This window comes from Delphinapterus leucas, chromosome 2 (assembly GCF_059928025.1).
Source record: "Delphinapterus leucas isolate spDelLeu-1000000601 "Yukka" chromosome 2, BTC_Dleu_Yukka2, whole genome shotgun sequence".
Lineage (NCBI taxonomy): Eukaryota > Metazoa > Chordata > Mammalia > Artiodactyla > Monodontidae > Delphinapterus > Delphinapterus leucas.
In genome coordinates, this window is record NC_143130.1 from 105,842,360 (window position 1) to 105,864,867 (window position 22,508).

At 41.1% G+C, this 22,508-nt stretch overlaps 1 protein-coding gene and 2 non-coding genes across 10 annotated transcripts in view; all 3 read right to left on the reverse strand.

The window, feature by feature from the left end:
• CHD8 (chromodomain helicase DNA binding protein 8) overlaps positions 1-22,508 on the reverse strand; it is a 57,139-nt gene that overhangs the window by 1,636 nt on the left and 32,995 nt on the right. For 5 of the 8 annotated variants that reach the window (XM_022587643.3, XM_022587647.3, XM_022587642.3 and 2 more), the window contains 28 exons: positions 21,874-21,957; positions 19,178-19,315; positions 17,808-17,929; positions 17,419-17,662; positions 16,134-16,310; positions 14,994-15,137; positions 14,475-14,730; positions 13,688-13,898; positions 13,239-13,434; positions 12,339-12,506; positions 11,966-12,145; positions 11,696-11,806; positions 11,154-11,350; positions 10,704-10,903; positions 10,443-10,623; positions 10,265-10,354; positions 9,701-9,804; positions 8,423-8,552; positions 7,190-7,265; positions 6,677-6,731; positions 6,295-6,502; positions 5,664-5,872; positions 4,851-5,570; positions 4,478-4,629; positions 3,897-4,199; positions 2,721-2,834; positions 2,354-2,533; positions 1,837-1,953 (listed from right to left, as the gene is read on the reverse strand). In XM_022587643.3, the coding sequence (XP_022443351.2) occupies positions 1,837-1,953; positions 2,354-2,533; positions 2,721-2,834; positions 3,897-4,199; positions 4,478-4,629; positions 4,851-5,570; positions 5,664-5,872; positions 6,295-6,502; positions 6,677-6,731; positions 7,190-7,265; positions 8,423-8,552; positions 9,701-9,804; positions 10,265-10,354; positions 10,443-10,623; positions 10,704-10,903; positions 11,154-11,350; positions 11,696-11,806; positions 11,966-12,145; positions 12,339-12,506; positions 13,239-13,434; positions 13,688-13,898; positions 14,475-14,730; positions 14,994-15,137; positions 16,134-16,310; positions 17,419-17,662; positions 17,808-17,929; positions 19,178-19,315; positions 21,874-21,957 (5,067 nt within the window). The remainder of the gene's footprint in view (positions 1-1,836; positions 1,954-2,353; positions 2,534-2,720; positions 2,835-3,896; positions 4,200-4,477; positions 4,630-4,850; positions 5,571-5,663; positions 5,873-6,294; positions 6,503-6,676; positions 6,732-7,189; positions 7,266-8,422; positions 8,553-9,700; positions 9,805-10,264; positions 10,355-10,442; positions 10,624-10,703; positions 10,904-11,153; positions 11,351-11,695; positions 11,807-11,965; positions 12,146-12,338; positions 12,507-13,238; positions 13,435-13,687; positions 13,899-14,474; positions 14,731-14,993; positions 15,138-16,133; positions 16,311-17,418; positions 17,663-17,807; positions 17,930-19,177; positions 19,316-21,873; positions 21,958-22,508) is intronic. The other 3 variants (XM_022587644.3, XM_022587645.3, XM_089905340.1) reach the window with 3 other exon arrangements.
• On the reverse strand, positions 3,255-3,364 carry LOC115803488 (small nucleolar RNA U6-53/MBII-28). The gene has a single exon (XR_004024231.1). It is a non-coding gene; the product is annotated as a small nucleolar RNA U6-53/MBII-28 (small nucleolar RNA).
• Positions 7,641-7,750, reverse strand: LOC115803487 (small nucleolar RNA U6-53/MBII-28). Its single transcript, XR_004024230.1, has one exon. It is a non-coding gene; the product is annotated as a small nucleolar RNA U6-53/MBII-28 (small nucleolar RNA).

Genomic DNA, 22,508 nt, shown 5'->3' on the forward strand with positions numbered 1-22,508 from the left:
GCTAGACCTAAGTACAGTACTGGGTAAACTGGCAACAAACTCAGACAATTAGTACCTGTGTCTCTGGACTGGCCCAATCTAAGCCTGACCTTTCTGACCTGGAGAAAACAAACATCTCAAAACTCTATTTGTTTAGGCTTTAAAATGTCACTATAACAGCACCAAATCACTGTAGGGTCCGGTAATGATATAGTGCTAGATACGCCATCAATTCTGCAGCAAGAATTCTGTACTAATCACATTATAATTTTCTGTGATTTCCTATGATCTTTTTTCTTAAGAGTTATCAACTGACTGTAAAGAAGTGCAAAAGTACTTGAGGTAAAAATAGGTAATCCTGGAGGAAAAGCCTTCCTTACAGGCTGCTCTATAATGTTAAATTCAAGACAGAGAAGGTATCAGTCTCCTCGCCATCAGCCTCCCGTATCAGCCATTCTGTGTATTACACCCTTGGTTCCATGGAGGCTAAGAGCGTAAATTAAAACACTCTTCCATGGTAACGATATTTATATGAAACCACTTTCACCAATATAAAAATAATAAATAAGCCTTATAAATTCACCTCACAAATAAATATATATTATGTGCAAAATAATGTCCTCAGAATTTGTTGAATGCAAAAGACATATTTTTCATTTGGAAATGAATTTTGTTAAAAGATAAACCATGTGGTTTTATGTATATATCACATACATATAAAGATATATATAAAAGATCAAATGGGAATGATTAGATAAAGTGAGTAGACAAAGTGCTAATCCATTTTAAATGCTTACCAAACCAAACCATGATTTATATATGTTTATATTTAAACAATATGACTATTGTCCAAAGTAAGGCAAACAGAGCCAAGAGAAACTTTTGCAGTTATATTTTGATGGAAAAGATTATGGGTTCTTAATCCACCAAATCTATAACCACGATAAAAGTATAAGTACATCTGAAAATAATGGAATTAACTCATGACCAAAATTGTTATTATAAACTATAAAACATGATTTCCTGTCTTTTTCCATTACTGGCATATTATTAGTGGTTCTCAACCTCTTCTATGTTGGGAAACCCCATGACTGTTTTCTTTAGTAGGTCCCAAATCACTGCTTTTTTTTTCTGGCTGCATTGCATGGCTTGCAGGTTCCCCAACCAGGGATTGAACCCGGGCCCTCAGCAGTGAAAGCGCAGAGTCCTAACCGCTGGACCGCCAGGGAATTCCCCAAATCACTTCTAAAATATATAGAATCATAAAACTTTTAAGAGATTATCTGCTTCAAACCCCTCAACTTTTCAGGATATGCAAATTGAAAAAGTTAAAGGATCTGCCTAAAATCCCCTAGTCAGTAGAACAGCAGGATAAGGCCTTGAATTTTCTAACACGTTAATAATTCTTTTTTTTTTTTTTTGCGGTACGCGGGCCTCTCACTGTTGTGGCCTCTCCCGTTGTGGAGCACAGGCTCCGGACGCACAGGCTCAGTGGCCATGGCTCACGGGCCCAGCCGCTCCGCGGCATGTGGGATCTTCCCGGACCGGGGCACGAACCCGTGTCCCCTGCATCGGCAGGTGGACTCTCAACCACTGCGCCACCAGGGAAACCCACTAATTCTTACATTTTAACATGCCTCAAGTGCTAAAGTTAGCTTTTAGAATTTTATGCTGTTCTAGAGATGACGATGCCACAGGACTGTAAAAATACCAGTAAAAATACTATGGTTTCTTTCTTTGTGAACTGAAGATAAATTTTCTCAAACATACGCTGGAAGAAAGATAAATAACATTAAATAATTTCTCTAGTCATATCTAGTGTGGGAACAGAGTGGTAATACCTCAAATCTCACTCACCCTTTTTCCATTCCTAGAGTTAGCTGTCTGTACTGGTTCCATTCCCAAACAGTTCAATTCTGCCTTATTATTTTTTTTACATCTCTGCCACTTCTGTTTTCTGCGATCCTCCATATACTGCAATAGAAAAGCTGCAGTTATCCTAAAGGAATAAAAAAATCTTCTCTGGAGTAATCATTAAGGTACTAGTGTCTACTTTGACCATAAATGCTTATTGTGTGGATAAATTAAATATTAGTCCTACTGGAAAACTGCCATGAGGCAGACTTCTCCAAAAAAATTAGGTCATTATGTAATAGTTCAATGGTAAATATTTGCCTAGCATTTAGTTTAACAAGTACTGTAACATTATTTGGATTCTCACAACAACTCTGTGAAGTAGGAAGACTAAGTACAATTACTCTTATTTTGCCGATGGAGAAACAATGACATAATATATGGCATGCTTCCTCCCTCTCACACAGCTTAAATACCAAGGGAATGACTTTAAATCTTGCTGCATGGAACTGCCACTCACCGCTAGAAATCGGGGATCGACAGCGAACTCTGGATGACCCTGTAACCACATCTCCAGTTCAGCCCGGCGAGGGGCATCCTCACCCACCAGCAAAGTCCCATCCACCTTATTGATGACAGGGATCCGGGTCTCCAGGTCCACATCAAGGTGATTAGGCTCTTCCATGCACTCCACCTCCAGCTGCAAACCCAGAATCCACCCCCATGAGCACATACTCTTCTTTTGGGTAGGGAGGGAGGGGGAGCAAAGCCAATGGTAGCCATAAAATAGTATCTTCTACTCCCTCAATCCCAACTGCCTTCATCAATTACTGGGAACAAAAATATTTTATCTAATCATCATATTAAAGACTTTCTCTACCACTTACCTCAACTAGCTTCTTTCTGTTCCCTTTCTTCTTATGAAAAAGAGGATGTCCATCTCCCATTACTCCATTAGCCATCAACTTGTGCTTCTGGAATGTTAACTTCAATCCTTCCTCCTAGGAAGACAACCCACCCACCCAAGACATCATATGGCATGTTTTTTTTTTTGTTTTTTTTTTGCGGTACGCCGGCCTCTCACTGTCGCTGCCTCCCCCGCCACGGAGCACAGGGTCCGGACGCGCAGGCTCAGCGGCCATGTCTCACGGGCCCAGCCGCTCCGCGGCATGTGGGATCTTCCCAGACCGGGGCATGAACCCGCGTCCCCTGCATTCGCAGGCGGACTCCCAACCCCTGCGCCACGAGGGAAGCCCTATATGGCATGTTTTTAAAATAAAAATCAAGTTTAGGGGGACTTAGGGTAAGAGTCATCCTCTGGTTCAATGATGGTGAGAAGAAAGGCCATTGACTAATGGGTAGAAATTAGAAATACAAGAAGACATATCATTTTTTCCTTAGATTTCATTTCTTGACCTAGTGCCCCTCAGGTAGATTTAAGAGAAGTAGAATTTATCTCAACAACACCCAATGCAGGGAAAAGATCCCCTACCTGGTGTCTCAGTATTAGCATGGCAACTCATCACAGGGGCAAAATCCTGATATTCCTGTCACATACTAATTTCAAAAAATTTTCTTATTGAGTACTTAATGACCAGCTGCTAGGGTTCATTAGGGAAGAGCATCAGGAAAAATAAAATTTTCCATCCATAAAACAATACTGATTTAATTTCAGTAGGAATGATTCCTTTTTATTTTTAACTTAGTAAGGCCCATAATACTTGGGCATCACTTTAATAGCTTTTCCACAGTTTGATTTCAATTTTTAAAAACTAGGTTTCTAGGCTCCAGAAATGAGCCAATCAAAAGAACCCTTGTGTCAATTAAATTTCTTTTAAAGATATGGTTTCTTTTAATCTAGTCCTCAGGAGATACAAGTCAAGATAAGATCCCTTCCTTTAGTGCAGTGACTTTTCCTAAATGGATCTTTGTGAGCGCTTTTTTCTTCTCCTCTCATTTTTAAAGTCAGTGGACCAAACGAGCTTAGTATTATGTTCGGACAGCTAGTCAGCAAGAATTACAGACTCCTTCCTCACTTCCCAGTGCCTAGATGCTCAGCTTACATCTTTGATCTGAACTGTAAACTCCTTCTCATCCATGCCTCGGCGAAGTTTGGTGAACTGAGCTGCCGCTGTGGTGACGGCGGACACTTCCTCCTCTGCCATGGAAGCTGCGCTGCTACTTCGTGGTGTGGGGACCGGAGAGTCACCATATTCTCCTGGAGTCAATGAGGGACTGTCTAGCAAGTGGTTGCCTGACCCCAAAATTCCTCCTGTTACCATTTCTTGGCTCCGGCGGCTAGAAGGCCACTTCCCTGAGAGTACGGCCTGGCAGACGAGGTCAATACGGTTTATCAGGACACGATCCTGAGTGGGGAAAAAGAAATCAGTTAGGGCCTGAGTACTAGCTATGCGATCCTGTGACAAAAAATAGTTCCATCATTATCAGGTTAATTAAAAATCGTAAGTCAGACAGGAGGGAGGTAGGAGTATCAGATCCCAAAGTCAACTGGGAAGAGTTTCACGAAAAAGACATGTAGCACTAAACACAATCAAAGAAACCCAGAACCATCTATTATTCCTTGTTCTCTGTATATGTCACACTGTATTTTTAGACTCGACATGTCCAGGAATGAGGCTGTTACCTTGGGCCACTCAGAAGCTGTTTGTCTTTCTTGTAGCAGCAGCAGCTCAGGGGTCATTTGTTCTCCATCTTCATTTGCGAATCCATCTTGGGACATAGGGAGGGACAGGAGACTTTCTTCATCATAGAGCTTTGAGCGGGACCGGTCAGCGGCTAGAGAGCATACAGAATGTGTGAGCAAAGGTGGAAGAATAAAGTTATATAGGAATGGTATTACATGGGCTTTAAATAAAGGCCCTAAGAATAACAGATCTCCTTCGATATTCTATCAAATCAAAATCTGAATCTCAGAGGATGCATTTAGAAAAGAAGGGAAAGAGCAGTGGGGGGGGGGGAATGGGGAAGAGGGCCAACAGCCTGTCACATGCACTCACTTAGCTTCTCTTCCTTCTCGTCCTCACTCTCATCAGTGCTGGAGCTGGAGCTGGATGAGGATGAGGAAGAAGAGGATGATGGTGACAGCTTGCTCAAGTCCAGCTCAGAGTCTGAATCATCCTCATCCTCCAGTTTGACTGGTGGAACACTCCGGGAAACCAGAGGGGTAGTATCAGAGGGGGCTACTCGCATCTCATAGTCTTGTGGGGTTGGTCGGCTCCTGGCCACCACCTCATGCTCTAGCTTTAAAGTCAGACTCTCCAGACTGGGGACCTGGGCAGCTGTCTCCTCAGGTGGCTTTTCAACAGGAGCATCTGGGCGCAGGGGCAGTGGTGAGGCAGTGCGCGAGGTATACTGCTGGTGTAGCAGTGGAGTAGAGCAGCGTGATAGGGATGGAGCGGGTGCTCCTGCCTGATGGTTCTGCATATAATTCATACGGGCAGCCAGAAAAGAGAAGTCTGGGTCCTGCATGATGTTGCAGTCTGTTTGGCTCACCCCATGGCGGGCTGCCCCTCGTAGAAGCTCCCCATCATGCCGAACGGGCTCCCACCATTTAGGCAATTCAGGACCTGGAGGCTGACATAATGCCAGCCGATCTTCCAAAAGAGGGTGGCATAAAACTTGTTCCCGTAAGCGCCGAAGCAATTCAATACGGTAGAGAGTCCGTGAGGCCCTTTCCTCAGTGATGGGCTCAATGAACAGATTAGGGTCTGGGGGTTCTGCAAGAGATAAGGGTGGAAGAAGAAATGAACCAAGAGTTGGTTCTGTCACAGTCCATCCCCACTCACCCAAGACGCTTCAGTCTTGCTTACCATCTCCAGCTGCTGGGGGAAGGCGGCACACTTGGCGGCACATGGCCACAAAGCCATGGAAATACTTGGTAAGGCTTTCATCTGTTTTTTTGTCCAGTCGGGCAAAAGTGCGGAATCGATCCCAATGGAACTGCATGGTATCGGGGTCATACTCCACACCAAAGGTAGAAACTACTCGATAGAAATCAGTTTGTTCACGCCTTGTCCATCTACAAAGGGAAGAGGAATCAGGCAACAGTGATCAGAACACAAGGAATGGTTACTTCTTAGTATGGCTTAGAATATCTGAATGCACAAAAAATGAAAGTTGGGGCAAAAAAAAAAAAAAAAAAAAAAAGCCCCCGAAGACAGCAGAAGAGGTAGGAAGAGGTACTCTGTAACATGTAAGAATTTAAGAATTAGCAAGCTAAGGGGGAAAATGATGCAAACAACTCAATGAGGATGCCTACATATGAGATCTTCCTGGGAGTTATGATTAAGTGTGGTTTTATGTCGTAGAGGTGTAACAAAGACAAAAAAGATGGTCCCTCTTAGGGAATTCCAAATAATCCTTCCTAAGATGCTTTTCAATATAGGGCCCATAGCTGAAGACAAGCTTACAGCTCAGTTCAAATTCCCAGCCATATTTTACCGTTGCTGTTTCTCCCGCCGTGCAATTTCTTTTAGCTTGAAGGCTGCCTCACAACGCCGCCTTCTCCGATCCCCACGTTCTGCAGCCTCTATCTTCATCTGTTCTCTCTTGTAGCTGCGCTGATAGGCTGTTACTAGGCGCCGAAGCCTAGCTGTCAAAGCAGAGCCTGGAGGCCAGAATAGATGGCCTGGCTGTTGGGTCACCTGGGCTGTGGGCAGCAAAGTAGAATAAACAGGAAGTACAGGAAAGGTAGTAGAGATAACTGGTATTTCAACCCACCCAAAGGCAAAGCTCTCTGGTATCCCAGGAAAGGACAGAATTCAGTCAGTCCCCCAACCCCACCACCCCACACAAAATTATACTAGTTGACTTAGAAGTTTACCTTCATCTCCATCTATAACTGAGATCTCCTCATCCATCATCATCAAGGGATCACCCTAGAGAAGATCCACCCCACAGGATGGAGAGGGGAGGAAAAGGGGGTAAAATTGGCACTCTGAAATCACTTTCTCGTGTGTGTCTTTCTATGGCACCATGGGATCCAGAAAATTTTCTCATGAAAGGAACTCTCACAGAAAATTGGAAGCAACCAACTAAGAGAATATGAAAATAAAACCTGAAAAGTCAGTCCTTATCAAAGGCTTGAAGACAGTGGGACTCAGGAATCAAGTAGTCAAATAATATACTTCATTGTCCAGCTTGGGTCCCACCTCCTCCACAAAGCCATACCTGATCTCCCCCAGCTGGTGTTAAAATCCTTTCCATTAATACTTTATAGTCTCAGATGGTCTTTCCATTTTGTATTATAAATTAATCAATATACTTCATGATTCAGGGAATAGGAGAATACTATTTAGTAATACAGAAAAGCTGGACTCAAATGAGAATTCCTCACCTCATCATCTTGATCCTTTGGGGGACCCTGGAGTGGTTTATATTCAGGATCTTCACAATCTTTATCAAAGTCAACCCTAAAATCATCCAGAGGCGTGAGAAAATGACAAAGTTCAGTTCTAAATTGTTTGACTTTAAAAGAAACACTTTGACCAGCAATTTCCTTTCTCTTACTAGCTCTTTTTATTGTTTAACCCATTTTCCCCCTCCTTCCCAACTAGTATTTACTTTTATTACTTCATTTGAATGGTCTATGCTTGCTTATTTTTACTATTGATACTTTGCTCTATTGAGTAGAAGGATGATATAATAAATGATTTGCAATAAATAAACAATCCAATTTCCTTTGAGGGTCCTATACTAGGCAAACTGAGGTTGTGATCATCAAAGAGAAATCTCTCAATCACAAAGGACTGGGACGGTATTCATGAGCGAAGCCAACTATTTCACATGCCCCTCAGGTCTCCACGTGAGAAGTTTTGTTAAACTCATTGGCACCCAAACCAGGGCAACAATGCCCTACCTGGTGGCTCAGTATTAGCATGGCAACTCATCATCGAGGCATGTATCCAGGCAGAGTAACACCTTTATGTGTCAGCCGCCACTGGGAGATAAACCAGGGCTAAAATTTCCTGAGGCTCTATCATATAAGTGGCATGGGATTGCTGCATGACTACTACCTTTCAAGAGAACCAGTTATCTTCTCAGCTACTACGGCTGTACAGAAAAGCATTGCAAAGAAAACTGAATAGAACGTCAAATAAGCCATTTGGGAATAACATTAATTTTCACCCTTAGTTGCATCAGACTGCAATGTATGGTTTTAGGCCAGTTTATGGAGACCTTTCTGCTGGTTTCACTATTTGTTTAGAGTTTATCATTCATGAGTATAACCACCATTAAGAATCCGAATGGGGCTTCCCTGGTGGCGCAGTGGTTGAGAGTCCGCCTGCCGATGCAGGGGACACGGGTTCGTGCCCCGGTCCGGGAAGATCCCACATGCCGCGGAGCGGCTGGGCCCGTGAGCCGTGGCCGCTGAGCCTGCGCCTCCGGAGCCTGTGCTCCGCAACGGGAGAGGCCACAACAGTGAGAGGCCCACATACCGCCAAAAAAAAAAAAAAAAGAATCCGAATGGGTTCAGTCAAGGCTAGAGTTATGTTATCTTAGTACAAGCAACAAATACCCTTCATAGGGTGGACACAGAGCTTTAAGAGAACTAAACACTAATGCTTACCCTTCCACTATGTCAGAAAAATTATCCAACACTCGATGTTCTGCTGCAATGGCTTTGTCATCTGGTCGGCCAGCCTTTTCCAGGAAGCACAAGGCTGGGTCTGCCCTCATAGTATTATATTTTTCATAGCCTAGAAGAAAAAGAGCCATAATTTGAAGAAAATCAGAGATTCATTTTGCCTTTATGTAAGTAAGCTTCGTATGCTGCTGCAATAACAATGTGGGCTACTTTGGTATCATAATGCAAAATATAGTGAAAATTTTAACTTGGATAGCTGTTGGGTTATAGTACGATATTTAACATTTCTACAGCAATTTAGAGTCACAAGGAGTTTTATCACTAGTTACTGAAAACAGGAATTTAATCGGTGTTTATAGAGAATGGTAATAGATTTACTTAGCCATTTAACGGGTAATATTTTATCATCATTCTTACTATCAATACATAAGTGAGGAAATTTTAAAAGTTTAAATGATTTAGAACTAGGTCACACATTTTCAAATAAAGGATAAGAGATCTGCACCTGCAAACAAACAGGCACTCTGAATGTTTGATGAATGATGAACACACTTCAGGATGTTTGGACTCTTCTAAAGCCTCTGTGTCTTACAAGTAAATCTAAGACTACAAATGCTCACAGTTTTTCCTATCCAATTAAACATGTCAAAAACGTGAATTAAGTGCCACTACTTTTATTTTATAGAAGTAAATGTGGAAGTATATTAAAAAAGAAATGATATTCCAATTCACTAAGTCACTAGGCTGGAAGTTAGCACTTACTGCTTTTAATGCCTGGAATTTGTTATTAGGCAAGACTGAAAAGGGAGTTTTCTCCCTTTTTATACTCTATTTTTGTTTTACTCAAGCATGGTTGTTCACAACTATGTGAGAGTAACCGCTGAATATTTAGACAAATAAGATGTTATACAAGAAGAACACTTTCAGCAAGCCACAGGAAAGTGATACAATTTAAACATGGTTATTATTAACAAGAGTGGACATGCATTATTTCCCCGGATTGTGGAAGCTTAACTTAGATACCACTACATACAGATTGGTAACAGTGATTAGAGAACAAATGGGAGACTCCCTACCTTGGGATTTAACTATCCATCTGGTCTTTCTTAAACATTTATTCATAGGAACTAATGGCTCTGGATATTTAAGGACTAGTTTCCCATTCAAACATAATTACTGGTCATGAGCATTTTGCTAAATATCCCATCTGTGGACATAAATCTACAATGGGAAAAGAACAGACTAAGAGCAGATACCTACCATGCTTAAAGACTCCAATGAGCAGGGACTTATCAGCCTCACTGTCCCACCATGTTGTTGGAACCTCCAGCTGATCCACTACTGGGAACCATATGTCAATCTCACTAAAGGTATAAGAGGCAGAGTCAGCATAGCAATGCAGGAAATTAAAGTAGACAATCCTTGGGAAGATTATTACAGGTATCTTCTTTTATCTATTAATTTAAATGGTCATACATCTGCCTATTTCCTTCCACTGGTATCAAGAACAGCTGTCCCTCAGTATCCACAGGGGATTGGTTCCAGGAGTCCCCCCAGATACCAAAATCCATGGATGTTCAAGCCCCTTATATAAAATGGTGTCGTACGATGAATACAGTTGGCCCTTCATATCCATGGATCCAACTAACCATGGATCAAAAGGATGCAAAGCCCATGGATACAAAAGGCCGACTGTACAGGACTGAAGACCTGATATACAGATCTTAATTATCAGGTATCCCCAAAATAGTTTAGAATGAAATAAGTACACCAATCTTTTCTGGAATAAGCCATGGCATAAAGAAAAATACAGCATAACTTTACCTGGCAATAGCACCCCCTAACACCTTCTCTGCCTGGTCTCCAATAACCTCCTGTCTCAGATAGTATAGCATTCGTACCCGCAACAGGACCCTAGAAGGGATAGAGAAAGAACTGGCTCAATAATAATGTAGAAAGCTTGAGGTGGAAAATGCTTTAGTATGTTAAATTCCATCCTTACTTGTTACACTGATGTTTCAAGTGCTTCTTATAACTCTCATCTTGGAACAGAGTATCAGGGTTATATTTCCGGATCCAATCTGCCTTATGGATATCAAAAGTGCTTTGTGACTTTACTTTTTTCCCCTTGCGTCCACGGGGCACAGGGATAGACAGACCTGGGAAAGGGGATACATCGAAGACTTGGATTGAGAAAAACCCTTGGACCTGAAGAGGATTAGGTAACCTATAAAAAGATGAAAAGCAAAGACTTGATAATCACCTGAATGATTCTGCAATTCTTTTGTCTTGCCATTTTCAGCAGGGCTAATCAAGTCCCAGATGAAGCCTTTGATATTTTCATCCCCACGATAGTGTAAAAGACAGTACACAAGGATGGCCCGGCAAATCGTTTCCACATCTCTTTCAGTCATCCGTCGCTTGAAGCGTCCATGAGACAGAATATCTCGCCACCGTCCCCAACTTAAAAAAAAAGCCAAAAAAAGAAATTATACTGATATTTTCCTGGGGACTCTAATTCAGTGATATTCCCCAGTCCCTCAGAATCGCGTTTCCCAAAAGGTGGGAGACAAAAAGATCTTGGAAAAACATGGTAACAGAATAAAGTTTTTCCCATTATCCCCTCTTTGACCATAGCTTCCAATTTGAAAAGCAAACTAGGTGCCTATCAGGATGGAGATGAATTACCTCTGATGGCAAGGTGGGTTCTTACCCATATACCAGGAGATGCTTTTCCACCCGAAAGCAGTCAGTGCGCCCATAGGTATGATGACGGTCATGTCGGCGAGAGCGTGGCCGCTCATCATCTTCACTTTCCAAATCAGAGAATTCCACTAGGTCATCATCTTTCAGAGTGCTGAAGTGGCGGGTCTGTTTTCGTACTCTAGGTGTGTCAATCACCAAGTTATTCTATGCAGAGAACAAAAGGAGAAGTAACTCTCTTCACGATATGATCATGGGAAAGGAATTAAAGACAATCAGATTGAAATAGCCTTGGATGTAACATTTGTAGATACTCAAAGAGAGATTCTTTTTTGGACATGCAAAATAATCTACGGGTACTCAGGAAGCAAAATTAAGTGGTAGTTATCTAAGTAGTTTTCTGGGGCCTCCTGTGTAGAAAGTTTTTATCATGGCCCTTGTATATACCATTATAAGCCAAGGTCAGCACTGAAGAATCAGAGCAGCTATAAAGACTCCAGAAAGTAACGTGTTTTCTGCAATACTTCCTCCCTAAAGGAGAAGGAAGCTCACCTTGCTATTGAGTAGATCCATGTCCAGGTCAGCCTTTTTGGCCCACTTTTGCCAAAAGTTGGGGTCATCCAGAGAAATATCAGTCCTATTTTCAGAAGCCACAAAGCTTGCCTAGTGAGGAACAAAGAAACGGTAAAGTTGACTACACCACTTTTTTGAACAATGGGAAACCAGTATATTTAAAAACTACATTGAAAAAATACATTCAATTCTAGAGAGCCCTGTCTCTCTCTCTCTGCTTCTTCAGCCGCTGGCACCGACAGAACATACCTTGGCAAACGTAGAACCCTTTCCTTCAGATTCAATGGTGATGGTAGTGGTTCGTCTTAACAAGATCTGGTCAATGTCCTCTTCACAAAACTTGGAGCCCTCGTCATCTTCCTCCATTATGGCTGCATATGCTCCCTTCCGTAAGAGATCTTCAATCTCCTTCTTGGAGAACTGCTGGATCTACAAAATCCAATAGAAAGGTGAAAAAACTACAAGAGAATATTATCTAACCATATCATGACATTTTATTATATTTTAAGAAACAATAATTGAGAACCCAAATGAGAGGTCAGGATCCTATGCAAAAATAGCTTTTGTCTCCCTCCATCACTATGACATGTTACAAGTATAGCTAGAGATTAAGAAGACTCACTCCAGTAATGTTGCCATCCCGACCACTCATGGACTGAAGCACAGCTTTATCCAATCCTAACTTGAGGCTAGCCTTATCAAACATCTCTCTCTCATAAGAATTACGAGTGATGAGACGGTACACCTTCACAGCTTTACTCTGCCCAATTCGATGACACCGTGCTTGGGCCTGGTGGAAGGAAGGGCAAAGATAACATAACATTAGAGGGACTTCCCTGGTGGTCCAGTGGTTAAGAATCCCCCTTCCAATGCAGGGGATGCGGGTCCGATCCCTGGTTGGGGAACTAAGATCCCACGTGCCACAGGGCAACTAAGCCCGTGCGCTCTGGAGCCCGTGTGCCACAACTAGAGAAGCCCACATGCCTCTACAAAGATCTCGCGTGCTGCAACTAAGATCCCGCGTGCCACAACTAAGACCTGATGCAGCCAAATAAATAAAATAAATTAATTAAAAGAAACAAAAAACATAACATTAGAGGGGGTGGGGGGAGAAGGATTCAAAACACCAATTTCCATCTATAAAGCAGCCATGAAATCAACTCAAAATCAAAAGTCAACTACAAGATGAAATTATTGCCCCATCATCTAGACCAGGGGTCAGCAAATCCTAGTCACCTGTTTCTGTAAATAAAGTTTTTGCTGAAACACAGCTCTACCCATTTACTTACATATTGTCTATAGCTGCTTTTGTGGTACAAGAGCAGAGGTGAGTAGTTACAACAGAGGCTGTCTGATTTACAAAGCCTAAAATATTTACTGTCTGGCCCTTTACAGAACAAGTTTGGTAACCTAACGAACAATTCTATACTCTCTAAGAGACAAGACTTTCTAAGAGATCCTGATCCTGTTGCAAAACCTCCCAGGTTAGGTGATTAGTCCCTAAGACAATGATTTCCTTTACCTGCAGGTCATTTTGCGGATTCCAATCTGAATCAAAGATGATGCAAGTATCAGCAGCTGTGAGATTAATTCCAAGTCCACCAGCCCGGGTGCATAGCAAAAAGACAAATCGGTCTGAGTCAGGCTTGCTGAAGCGGTCAATAGCAGCCTGCCGAAGGTTGCCTCTAACTCGCCCATCGATACGCTCATACAAGTACCTGTACGGGAATCACAGGAAAGAAAGTTTAATCAGCTAAGCAGAAAAAGAGAACAAAAAAGCAGGCTGGGATTAATATCAGTACCTCTATATCTCTAGTTCACCAAAAACTTTATCAGAAAGTGGAGAGTGAGAGTCTTAAACACTTCTCTTATCCCAGTCCTGGTCAACTTTAATTAAACCCAGGCCCTCCTACTCTTTGCAGCCTTATGAGTATATAGTAAACACAAGGTGAAGAATGACTCTTTTCTTACCTCCTCTGGATTAGATAATCCTCTAGGATATCTAGGCAGCGTACCATCTGGGAGAAGATCAGAACCTTATGGCCACCAGCTTTAAGTTTCGGAAGTAACTTGTCAATAAGAACCAATTTGCCAGCTGAACGAACCATTGCCTGCAAGTGGAAGTCATGAGGTATGATATGGCAAGCTTCTCGAAATTCTGTTAGGATTTTTTCTTCTGCACCTGCCAAAAGAAAAATCACACCTGATGGTGAGATCCAGAGAAACATACAAAGGCTGCAGTTTATTTAACTGAGACAAGGAAGCAAAGAAAAAAAGGTAATCTGACTTGGTATCAATGTTACACACAGAATTTCAGCACCCCCAAAATCCTAAGTCATCCTCAATTTTATTCATACAAAATATTCCTTGTAAGTCAGGCTTAAGAACTGGGTAAAATATATGTAAGTATGTGGACAAGGACCAGAATAGTATATGCAAACCACTATTACCACCCTGCTGGCACCCAAAACACAAACAGCAAAATGGAGTACCACTGAAGACAGAACAGCATGACTTGAGTTCTTATTCATGAAATTCTAAACAGTAAATCCTTTTTAACTTTGGAGATTATGCAGGATCAAAGGGGTAGAAAGAACTACAGGAAGACTTCCAAATGAGAATTGTTTTAAAAGGAGAAATCTCCTTTATTCCCAAATTAGGATGGATCAGTCAATGCATACATTGTTCCTGAGGAATATCACTTAGAAAGTAAACAAGGTAACACAGAAATGTAAGTATTTTCCAGGAATTCCCTCACCATTGATGAGATATGGGTGGTTGCAGCATTTGCGCAACTCCATCATTGTATTGAGTAGATTAGGCATGTTAGTATGGCCTGCCCCTTTGGAAAGAAAGGAGAAATTCTTCTCCAAAATAGCCCGATAGTATTTCTTCTGAATGTTGGTCAGCTCTACTTCAATAATGGTTTCCTGCTTAGGTGCCAGGTTCTTTTCAACATCCTCTTTGAGTCTTCTCAGCATCATTGGCTTGAGAATGGCCTGTAGCTTTTGAACCTGTGCCCAATACAGAGAAAAAAGAAATCACTAACATGAGGACAAACATTCTCACATTAGGTGGAAACATGGAGAAATACCATGAGAGTTTTCCAGTATCTGAGAAAAGTAGACTTTGGACAATGCCACAAATGATGTAGGCACAAGGTTACATACAAGGAGTTCACAACAGCCCGTGATAATCTAAGACAGTAGATATCTGCCTAGTACAAACTTTACCTCTTTTTGTCCTGGGTTAGTGCTGCATTAGACAGACTTCCTACCTGTTCCTCTGTCTTGAGATCCCCAAAGTCCTTGAGGAACTCTGATTCTGACGGAAACTGTGAAGGTTCCAAGAAATGAAGCAGGCTGAACAGTTCCTCCACAGTATTTTGCAATGGTGTTCCTGTGAGTAGCACTTTGTGCTCCTAGAAATGGAGAACACAGAAGAATGATAAAACTCAGAAGGACTTCTAGGGTTTTCTATCAAGTATATAACTTTAGCTTTCATTTCTTTAACTGTAAAATTATGGGAATGGACCAGACTACTCTCTTAACTTTTCTTTTACTTGCTCCCTCTTTTGATAAAATATTCAAGAAAACCCTTGATATTATTTAACATATTAATTTATCTTAAATATTATAAGCCGATAAAGAAATATTCAGAATACGTTTTTTCCAATTAAATAGGCCTCTCCACACTCAACTCCCCACAGACATCCTAACATGTCCCCCTCTGAAGAATGTACCTGTGCTGGATTAAATATGGCCAATAATTTTCGGTAGTTCCTCCTATCAAGGTTCACCCCTTGAACATGGGCTTGCCTTGTAACTCGCTCTGACAAAGAGAATGTAGCAGAAGTGATATCATGTGAGTTTCAGAGCCTATGCCTCAAAGGCCTTGCAGCTTCCACCTTTACCCTCTTGGAACACTGCCCTAACTCTATCATGTACAGAAGCAAAGTCTGGCCCACTGGGGGTGACGGGCCACGTGGAAGATGACCCAGCCAACAACCAGCACCAACTGTCAGCTACAGCTGCATTACTGACTCCAGGCAAGACCACCAAAAGAATGGGCTCACCAAGCCCAGCCTAAGTTGCTGAGCTAGAGAATCATGAAAAACATAGCTGTTTTAAGCCACTAAGTTTTTGGATATTTTGTTATGCAGCAATAGGTAACTAATGGAATACCCAACCTCTCCACCCAGTTGAGAACCATTAACCTACAATCACCTACCAACTCTAAAATTTATATGAATTTTATGACTTTCAGGTTACCATTCCCACAAGCCATACCCACCACCCAATACCAAGACTCTGATTCTTTTCTTCTCTGCTAAATTAAGGTTATATTAATTCCACAGGGAATTAGGATTTCTTTAATTCCAGGTGTTTCTGCCCACAAGTCAGTGAGAGGAACTCACCAGGTCCATGTGCTTGAGACTATCAAGCAGCTTGCAATTACGGTTCTTTAGTCGATGGGCTTCATCAATGATGACACAACGCCATTCAATCTCACGAAGCTCAGGACAGTCTGACAAAATCATCTCAAAAGTGGTGATCAGGGCATCAAACTTGTATGCACCCGGGATGAGGCGCCCCTAAGCATGAAGGCAATAAAGTCAGAAAAGGCCTAAAACGTACCTAAAGGAGATGCTCTTCCGAATCACACATCCGTTTTTTATATTCAGGCAGGCTTAATAGAAAATACCAACTGCACCACCACCCACCTCTGCCACTGTTCATCTTCCTGATAGAACAGTGCCAAACCACTGAATCTAAGATACACTGCCTCCTGAGCACACTCAGCTTCTTGGGAAAATGACAGACTTCACTGAATGAAGCTGGACATTTTTGACTCTGCTGCATGCCTACCTCATGTATTTCAGCCCTACACCTTCTGTTGGTAAACACTAAAATCCACAAATGTTGAGTGCTGCTGAAACATACAAGATAAAACTAAAAGTGAAATAGCTAATGTAGTATGTGATAATATTGGTTACTACCTAAAACGTGGACAGAAGAATCCAATTATCTTAGCAAAATTAAGAGCAACAAAATACGACTTGAATAAATTTGGTTTGGTAGAAATAAAAACCACAGGAAACTAATGGTAGGAAAAAAAGTCTCATAAAATTCAATGTTAAGAAAAGATGGGGCTTCCCTGGTGGCGCAGTGGTTGAGAGTCCGCCTGCTGATGCAGGGGACATAGGTTCGTGCCCCGGTCTGGGAAGAGCCCATATGCCGCGGAGCGGCTGGGCCCGTGAGCCATGGCCGCTGAGCCTGCGCGTCCGGAGCCTGTGCTCCGCAGCAGGAGAGGCCACAACAGTGAGAGGCCCGCATACCACAAAAAAAAAAAAAAAGAAAGGACATGGCTTACGTTCACCACCATATGGATCAAGGAATTAATAAAGTAGCTAAATGAATTTCATTCTGGAAAATTCTTTCTCGATGAAAACATCAATGCTGATAAAACTCTATTTTAAATATATGTATTCATAAATAAAGTCAGAATTTCCACTGGATTAAAATGTCCATTGGATAAAAAGAGCGAAGTAAAAAAAAATGCCCTGCACAATCTAAACAAAAATTTTGCCTTAAATCACAGAGAGTCTCAATAAAAGTCTCTGATTCATATAAAAGCCTCTAAAATACCAGGTACCTTGGCCTACTCTCTAAACCATAATATTTGTATTACATACAACTCACCCGTGAATCTTTGCAGTACATTTCATACTGTTGAATCATCTGCCGGCTGGCCAGACTGCCATGGTACACAATAGTGTTCATCTCTGTCCACGTGTTGAATTCTCTCTCCCAGTTAGTAATTGTGGACAGTGGGGCAATGACCAGGAAGGGGCCATGGATGCCCACATTATATACCTCCTGTAAGAAGGCAATGGACTGAATGGTTTTGCCCAATCCCATCTCATCAGCCAGGATGCAGTTCTGCCTGCAGATTCATCACGGAAAAAGAAAAGCAAGTCAAAAGAGACCATCTTTTTAAAAAGTACTTAAAAAGAAACCGTTTCAACAGAAAATAAATAAAAATAATCTCAGACTAAGCCTATATGTTATGGTCCTACTCTTTTCTTTACCTGTTATACCAATTAAAGAGCAGCCAATTGACCCCTTCCAACTGATATTCCCTTAATTGGTTTCTGTTTTTATACTCATGTGACAACTCCAACTTCTTCCAGGCACTTGCTTGTGGACGATTCTAAAAAATAGAAAATTTGAATAAATGGCATGGAGACACTAACGAAATTAGGTAAACTTACTAGGTAGTTCTAATAGTTGAAGTCAATTCAAAAACATTAACATGTTAAATATATTCAAACTCATGAGTCCATAATGACACTTTTAAAAAAATAGAGGAAGAAGGAAAGAGAAAAAGCCCACTGATCACTTTTGGAGGGTGCTAAGGAAGTACTTCATTATTTTGAAACTGGGAAATAAAGGATAAGGTAAATAAATAAAGCATTTATCCTCCATTCCTATACCATCTGTACCTTAGGGTAACCAAACAGTAGGTGAAACGTATTTCTTTTTACAGAAGTTTCTGTCTAATAAATGAAGAAATGATAGAATCACCATTTAAAACTCTTTAAAGAATGGATCTCAACAATGAACAAAAATGGCTATATCACAAAAGACAACCTATCAGAACCATCTATAAAGTGGATTTAGTGGTCTCCCTCCCCAACCTGACGCAGCCTCTAGAACAGTGTTATCTAATGGAACTTTCTACAAGGATAGAAAATGTTTTATATCTGCCTTTAGCCACATGTGACTACTGAGCATTTGAAATGTGGCTGGTGGCTACTGTATTGGACAGAATGGCTATAAAAAGTTCTAACAGACATTACTGCTCTACATCTAACTATTTATGTGAAATATAAGGGACAGAAAAGGTACCAAGGGGAATGTAACTGGCAAACTGACTATGGAAAACCCTAGAGAAAAATCACCTGGTTTCTTCAAGAGAAAACTGCAAAGGAGGGAGAGGAGATCAAGGGGAAACTATAATTAAGAAAGATATATATGAGCTATATATTAACTAATAGCAATATATAGACCTTACTTAGAATTTAATTCAAACAATTTAACAAAAGTTAGAAGATAATCAGGGAAATACAGTGATTGCTTACTTGATGATATTTAAATTTTTTCAAGTGTAACAATGGTACTATTTATCTTTTAGACATAAACACTGAAATGTTACACATAAAATGAAGGAATCTGAGATTTATTTTAAAATAATCTGGGGAATGGAGAAATGAGTAGGTAGAGAAATATGTGAAACAAGATTGGCTATGTGTTCATTGTTAAAGTTGGGTGATGGGTACATTATACTACTTCTTCAACTTTTATATATGTTTGAAAATTTCCATAATAAAAAGCTAAAACAAAGAAAATTAAATCATTGCCTATATGGATTTTACACTCTAAATGCAGATATACTTACCACCCTTTTGAGTTCTGGGTGCCTTGACTGGATCCGTTTAAATTCTCGAATCTTGCCCTCATCAACATCCTCTTTTAGCTCCCATGTACTATCCTCATAGGGCAGAGAGCACCATTTTACCAAGTAGTAAATTACAGGCTAAGAGAGAAAAAAGCCAAAGGCTTAATGAAACGATTCTGTGTTCTCTGCCGTGATTAAAAGATAAGAATTTGACTAAAGAATCAGATCACAAAGTGTCAATATCTAGAAAGGTGCCAAAAAAGTCAGGCTGAAAACACCAGAGGCTCACCTGCTGATGCACTGTACTATTTATGGCTCTGATCCTGTTTCCAGACAATTTATCAGAACCTGAAAGTGAAATTTCTACCCAGCACTATCTAGAACACTAAGCACTGAAACATTAGGCTCATCAACCAAGCAGATTAAACAAACAAAAAAAATCCTTTATTGTGTTCAATTAGATTGAAATTGAATTGTTGAACTGAATTAATTATTGTTAATTATTGAATTAAAAGATATGGTAGCCCTGTTTCATACTATCCTCCTGGCACCAAATTTGATACAGTAGAAGCCAGGCTACTGTAGAAGCAAAGAACAGGTTAAATCCATAGGAGCAGAGCAGGACTGAAATCACTGGGCTTCTGAGCTCCTGGAGCTCTCAGCGCAGATGCTATTTCAAAGAGCAGCCACACGGTGGTAAAGAGATTTTCTTGCGAGCCCCAGGAAGCTAGGAGATAACTGCAAGAGGTATCCCCGAAGAGAGCTAAGAGTGAAGAGGAAGGGGAAATGCTGAAGCTCCAACTACGGTGCTATGCTCTATGTAGGCATTCTAGTGCAAGGGACGGGGCAGTGACCAGTGGTAATATGGCTCCTATTCTCACTACTCAAGATGACTGATCACTGACCGGACTGCATTTCCATATTTGGCTTATATGAATCGAGAAGAATTAGACTGGGCCTAGTGTAATCACCAGGAAATCTCTAATTATCAACTCATAGAATACCCCTTAAAACAGCCAGCAAGAAGTATGAAGATATGCGTCTCAATAGAGATATAGATCAAGGAATACCTAGAATTAATGTAATTTCTCTTTGACCTTTTTCTTTACTGTAGTGACTCAGGTCACTTTCTACATAAAGACATTTGTCCACGTCACATATTTCCAGCACCCTTACTCTTCCGAGGACTTTAATATTTATAATAATATTTATTTCCACTATTGGGTAATGTAATAAGGATGACAAACTCATTTTGGAGAGGAGGGGGAAATGGGCAAACAATGTTTTTATCCAATACTGGGAACATAAATTACAGTACCAGGGTACTAAAACACTTTCATCTGTCATACTGGTCCCAATACATTCCAGAGGAGCCTAATCAAAGTCCAATTACTTTTGGAAGATGAAGGTGTAAGTATAGTGATAGAGAGCATAAGATTTTCAAGGCTGGGAAGGCTGAGATCCTGAAAGCGATGAGAATAATTTAACAGTAGCTAACCTGTCCTAACTAATAACTGGTCCATTCCACTCTCACCTCCCACAAATGAACAATAAGCAGTAATTCCCACCTCTAACCCCAAAAGCAGAAGATATGTTTTCTGAGGCATTCTTCTTAGGATTTAAAGACACTGAATTGTAACGGGCCTTGGACATCTAAGGTTCTATCTGAGAAATGCTGAAGGCTTATAAAATAAACTGGGAATTTTACAGAGGGAAGACTTTGACTCTTAGGTCCTGTACAGATGATATAAGGGAGCAAGTCATTTAGCTTGTGAGTGAGCCCAGCCCACCATCCAGCACTGATGTCTTAACAAGGCTCTGCTACCCACTCTGTAAGCAGTGACTGAAGTGATGACAACTTGATGAAATGTGGCCCTGCAAAGTTAAACCAACAACTATGACTTGAAGTGAGAAGAGTTCTAACAAAAAGGTGGGTCATGGCCTAAGTAAATTTAAATGAGAGCAATGCTGAATTCACTGGTGGCTTAGATCTATACAACTCTTATTTGGAAAATGAAAAAAAGTGATTAATGAAAACATATCACCTAGTGTTTCAGCATATCTAAAATCAGCTACCCAATCTAAGAAAGCTTTAGTGCTGTGGTTCCCAAATCAAACTATGCATGAGAAGCCCTTGGAGAACCAACTTAAAAATACAGATCTCTGGATCCCACCCTAGATGTACTGAATCTGAACCTGTGGGAATAGGACCTCACATCTGTTTAAAGGTACTGACACAAATGCAGTGTATCTGTTTTAGTGACAAATGAAAATGCATTTAACTGATGCTAAGTACAGGAAATAAATAATTCTCAACAACATGAAGAAAGCTATGAGTCTATGCAAGTATTTTTATATTCACAAATTTGGAGATTCGTAAAGTATCCCTTTCTCCATCCCCACCTCTCACTCCCAACTGAAGGTCAAGGGTCTCCCATATAAAATCTGTGAGAAAATGAGGCCAAGGTTAATGAGTCTTTGTAAAACAGCTCCCAGATATTTGAGAATCTTTCGTTTTAGCCTCTCTCTGTTCTCCTTTACCTTCCCAGTATCATTCTAAGTACCTCTCAGAAAAATTCAAAAGTACCTTTTCAGTCCAAGAAATTTTTCAGCCATATCTGAAAAATAAAGGATGGGCAAGCAGACAGGCAGAAATCTTTAAGAGGCCTTTCATGTTCCTCCACGCCCCAACTCACCTCCCCATTGTCCTTGTCAATGCTGTGAGACTCATCCAATATCCTATCCACCTCTACATAGTCTGGGTTGAAGGGCTCTTCGTCCTAGAGGAATTATGAAACCAAACAATAAGACCAAAAGATCACTGTCCAGGGAACACACTCCTCCATGCAACCTTTAGCTGATAACCCTACTTCAAAATTTATTAAGAGAAAAGAAGGGAGTTCCCCATTTTCATAATACCACATCCTACACACTTACCTGTATTTGCATCTATCCTCTTGCCTGTTACCAGATAAAGTGTCACTACTCCCTAACAGAGGCCATTCTCTCCATATATGCTTTGGATTCCATTCCTTCTTGCCTTCTTAGGAATCTGTCTCTACTGGAGCATGCCCATAACATACAACCATGCTTGACTATTTCTCATCTTTTCTTTAATTAATTAATTTATTTATTTTGGCTGCGCTGGGTCTTCATTGCAGTGCGTGGGCTCTTCATTGTGGCACACAGTCTTCTCTAGTTGCGGCGCACGGGCTCTCTAGTTGCGGCATGTGGGCTCTCTAGTTGCGGCACGCAGTCTCTCTAGTTGCGGTGCGTGGGCTCTAGAGAGCATGGGCTTAGTTGCGGTATGTGGGATCTTAGTTCCCCAACC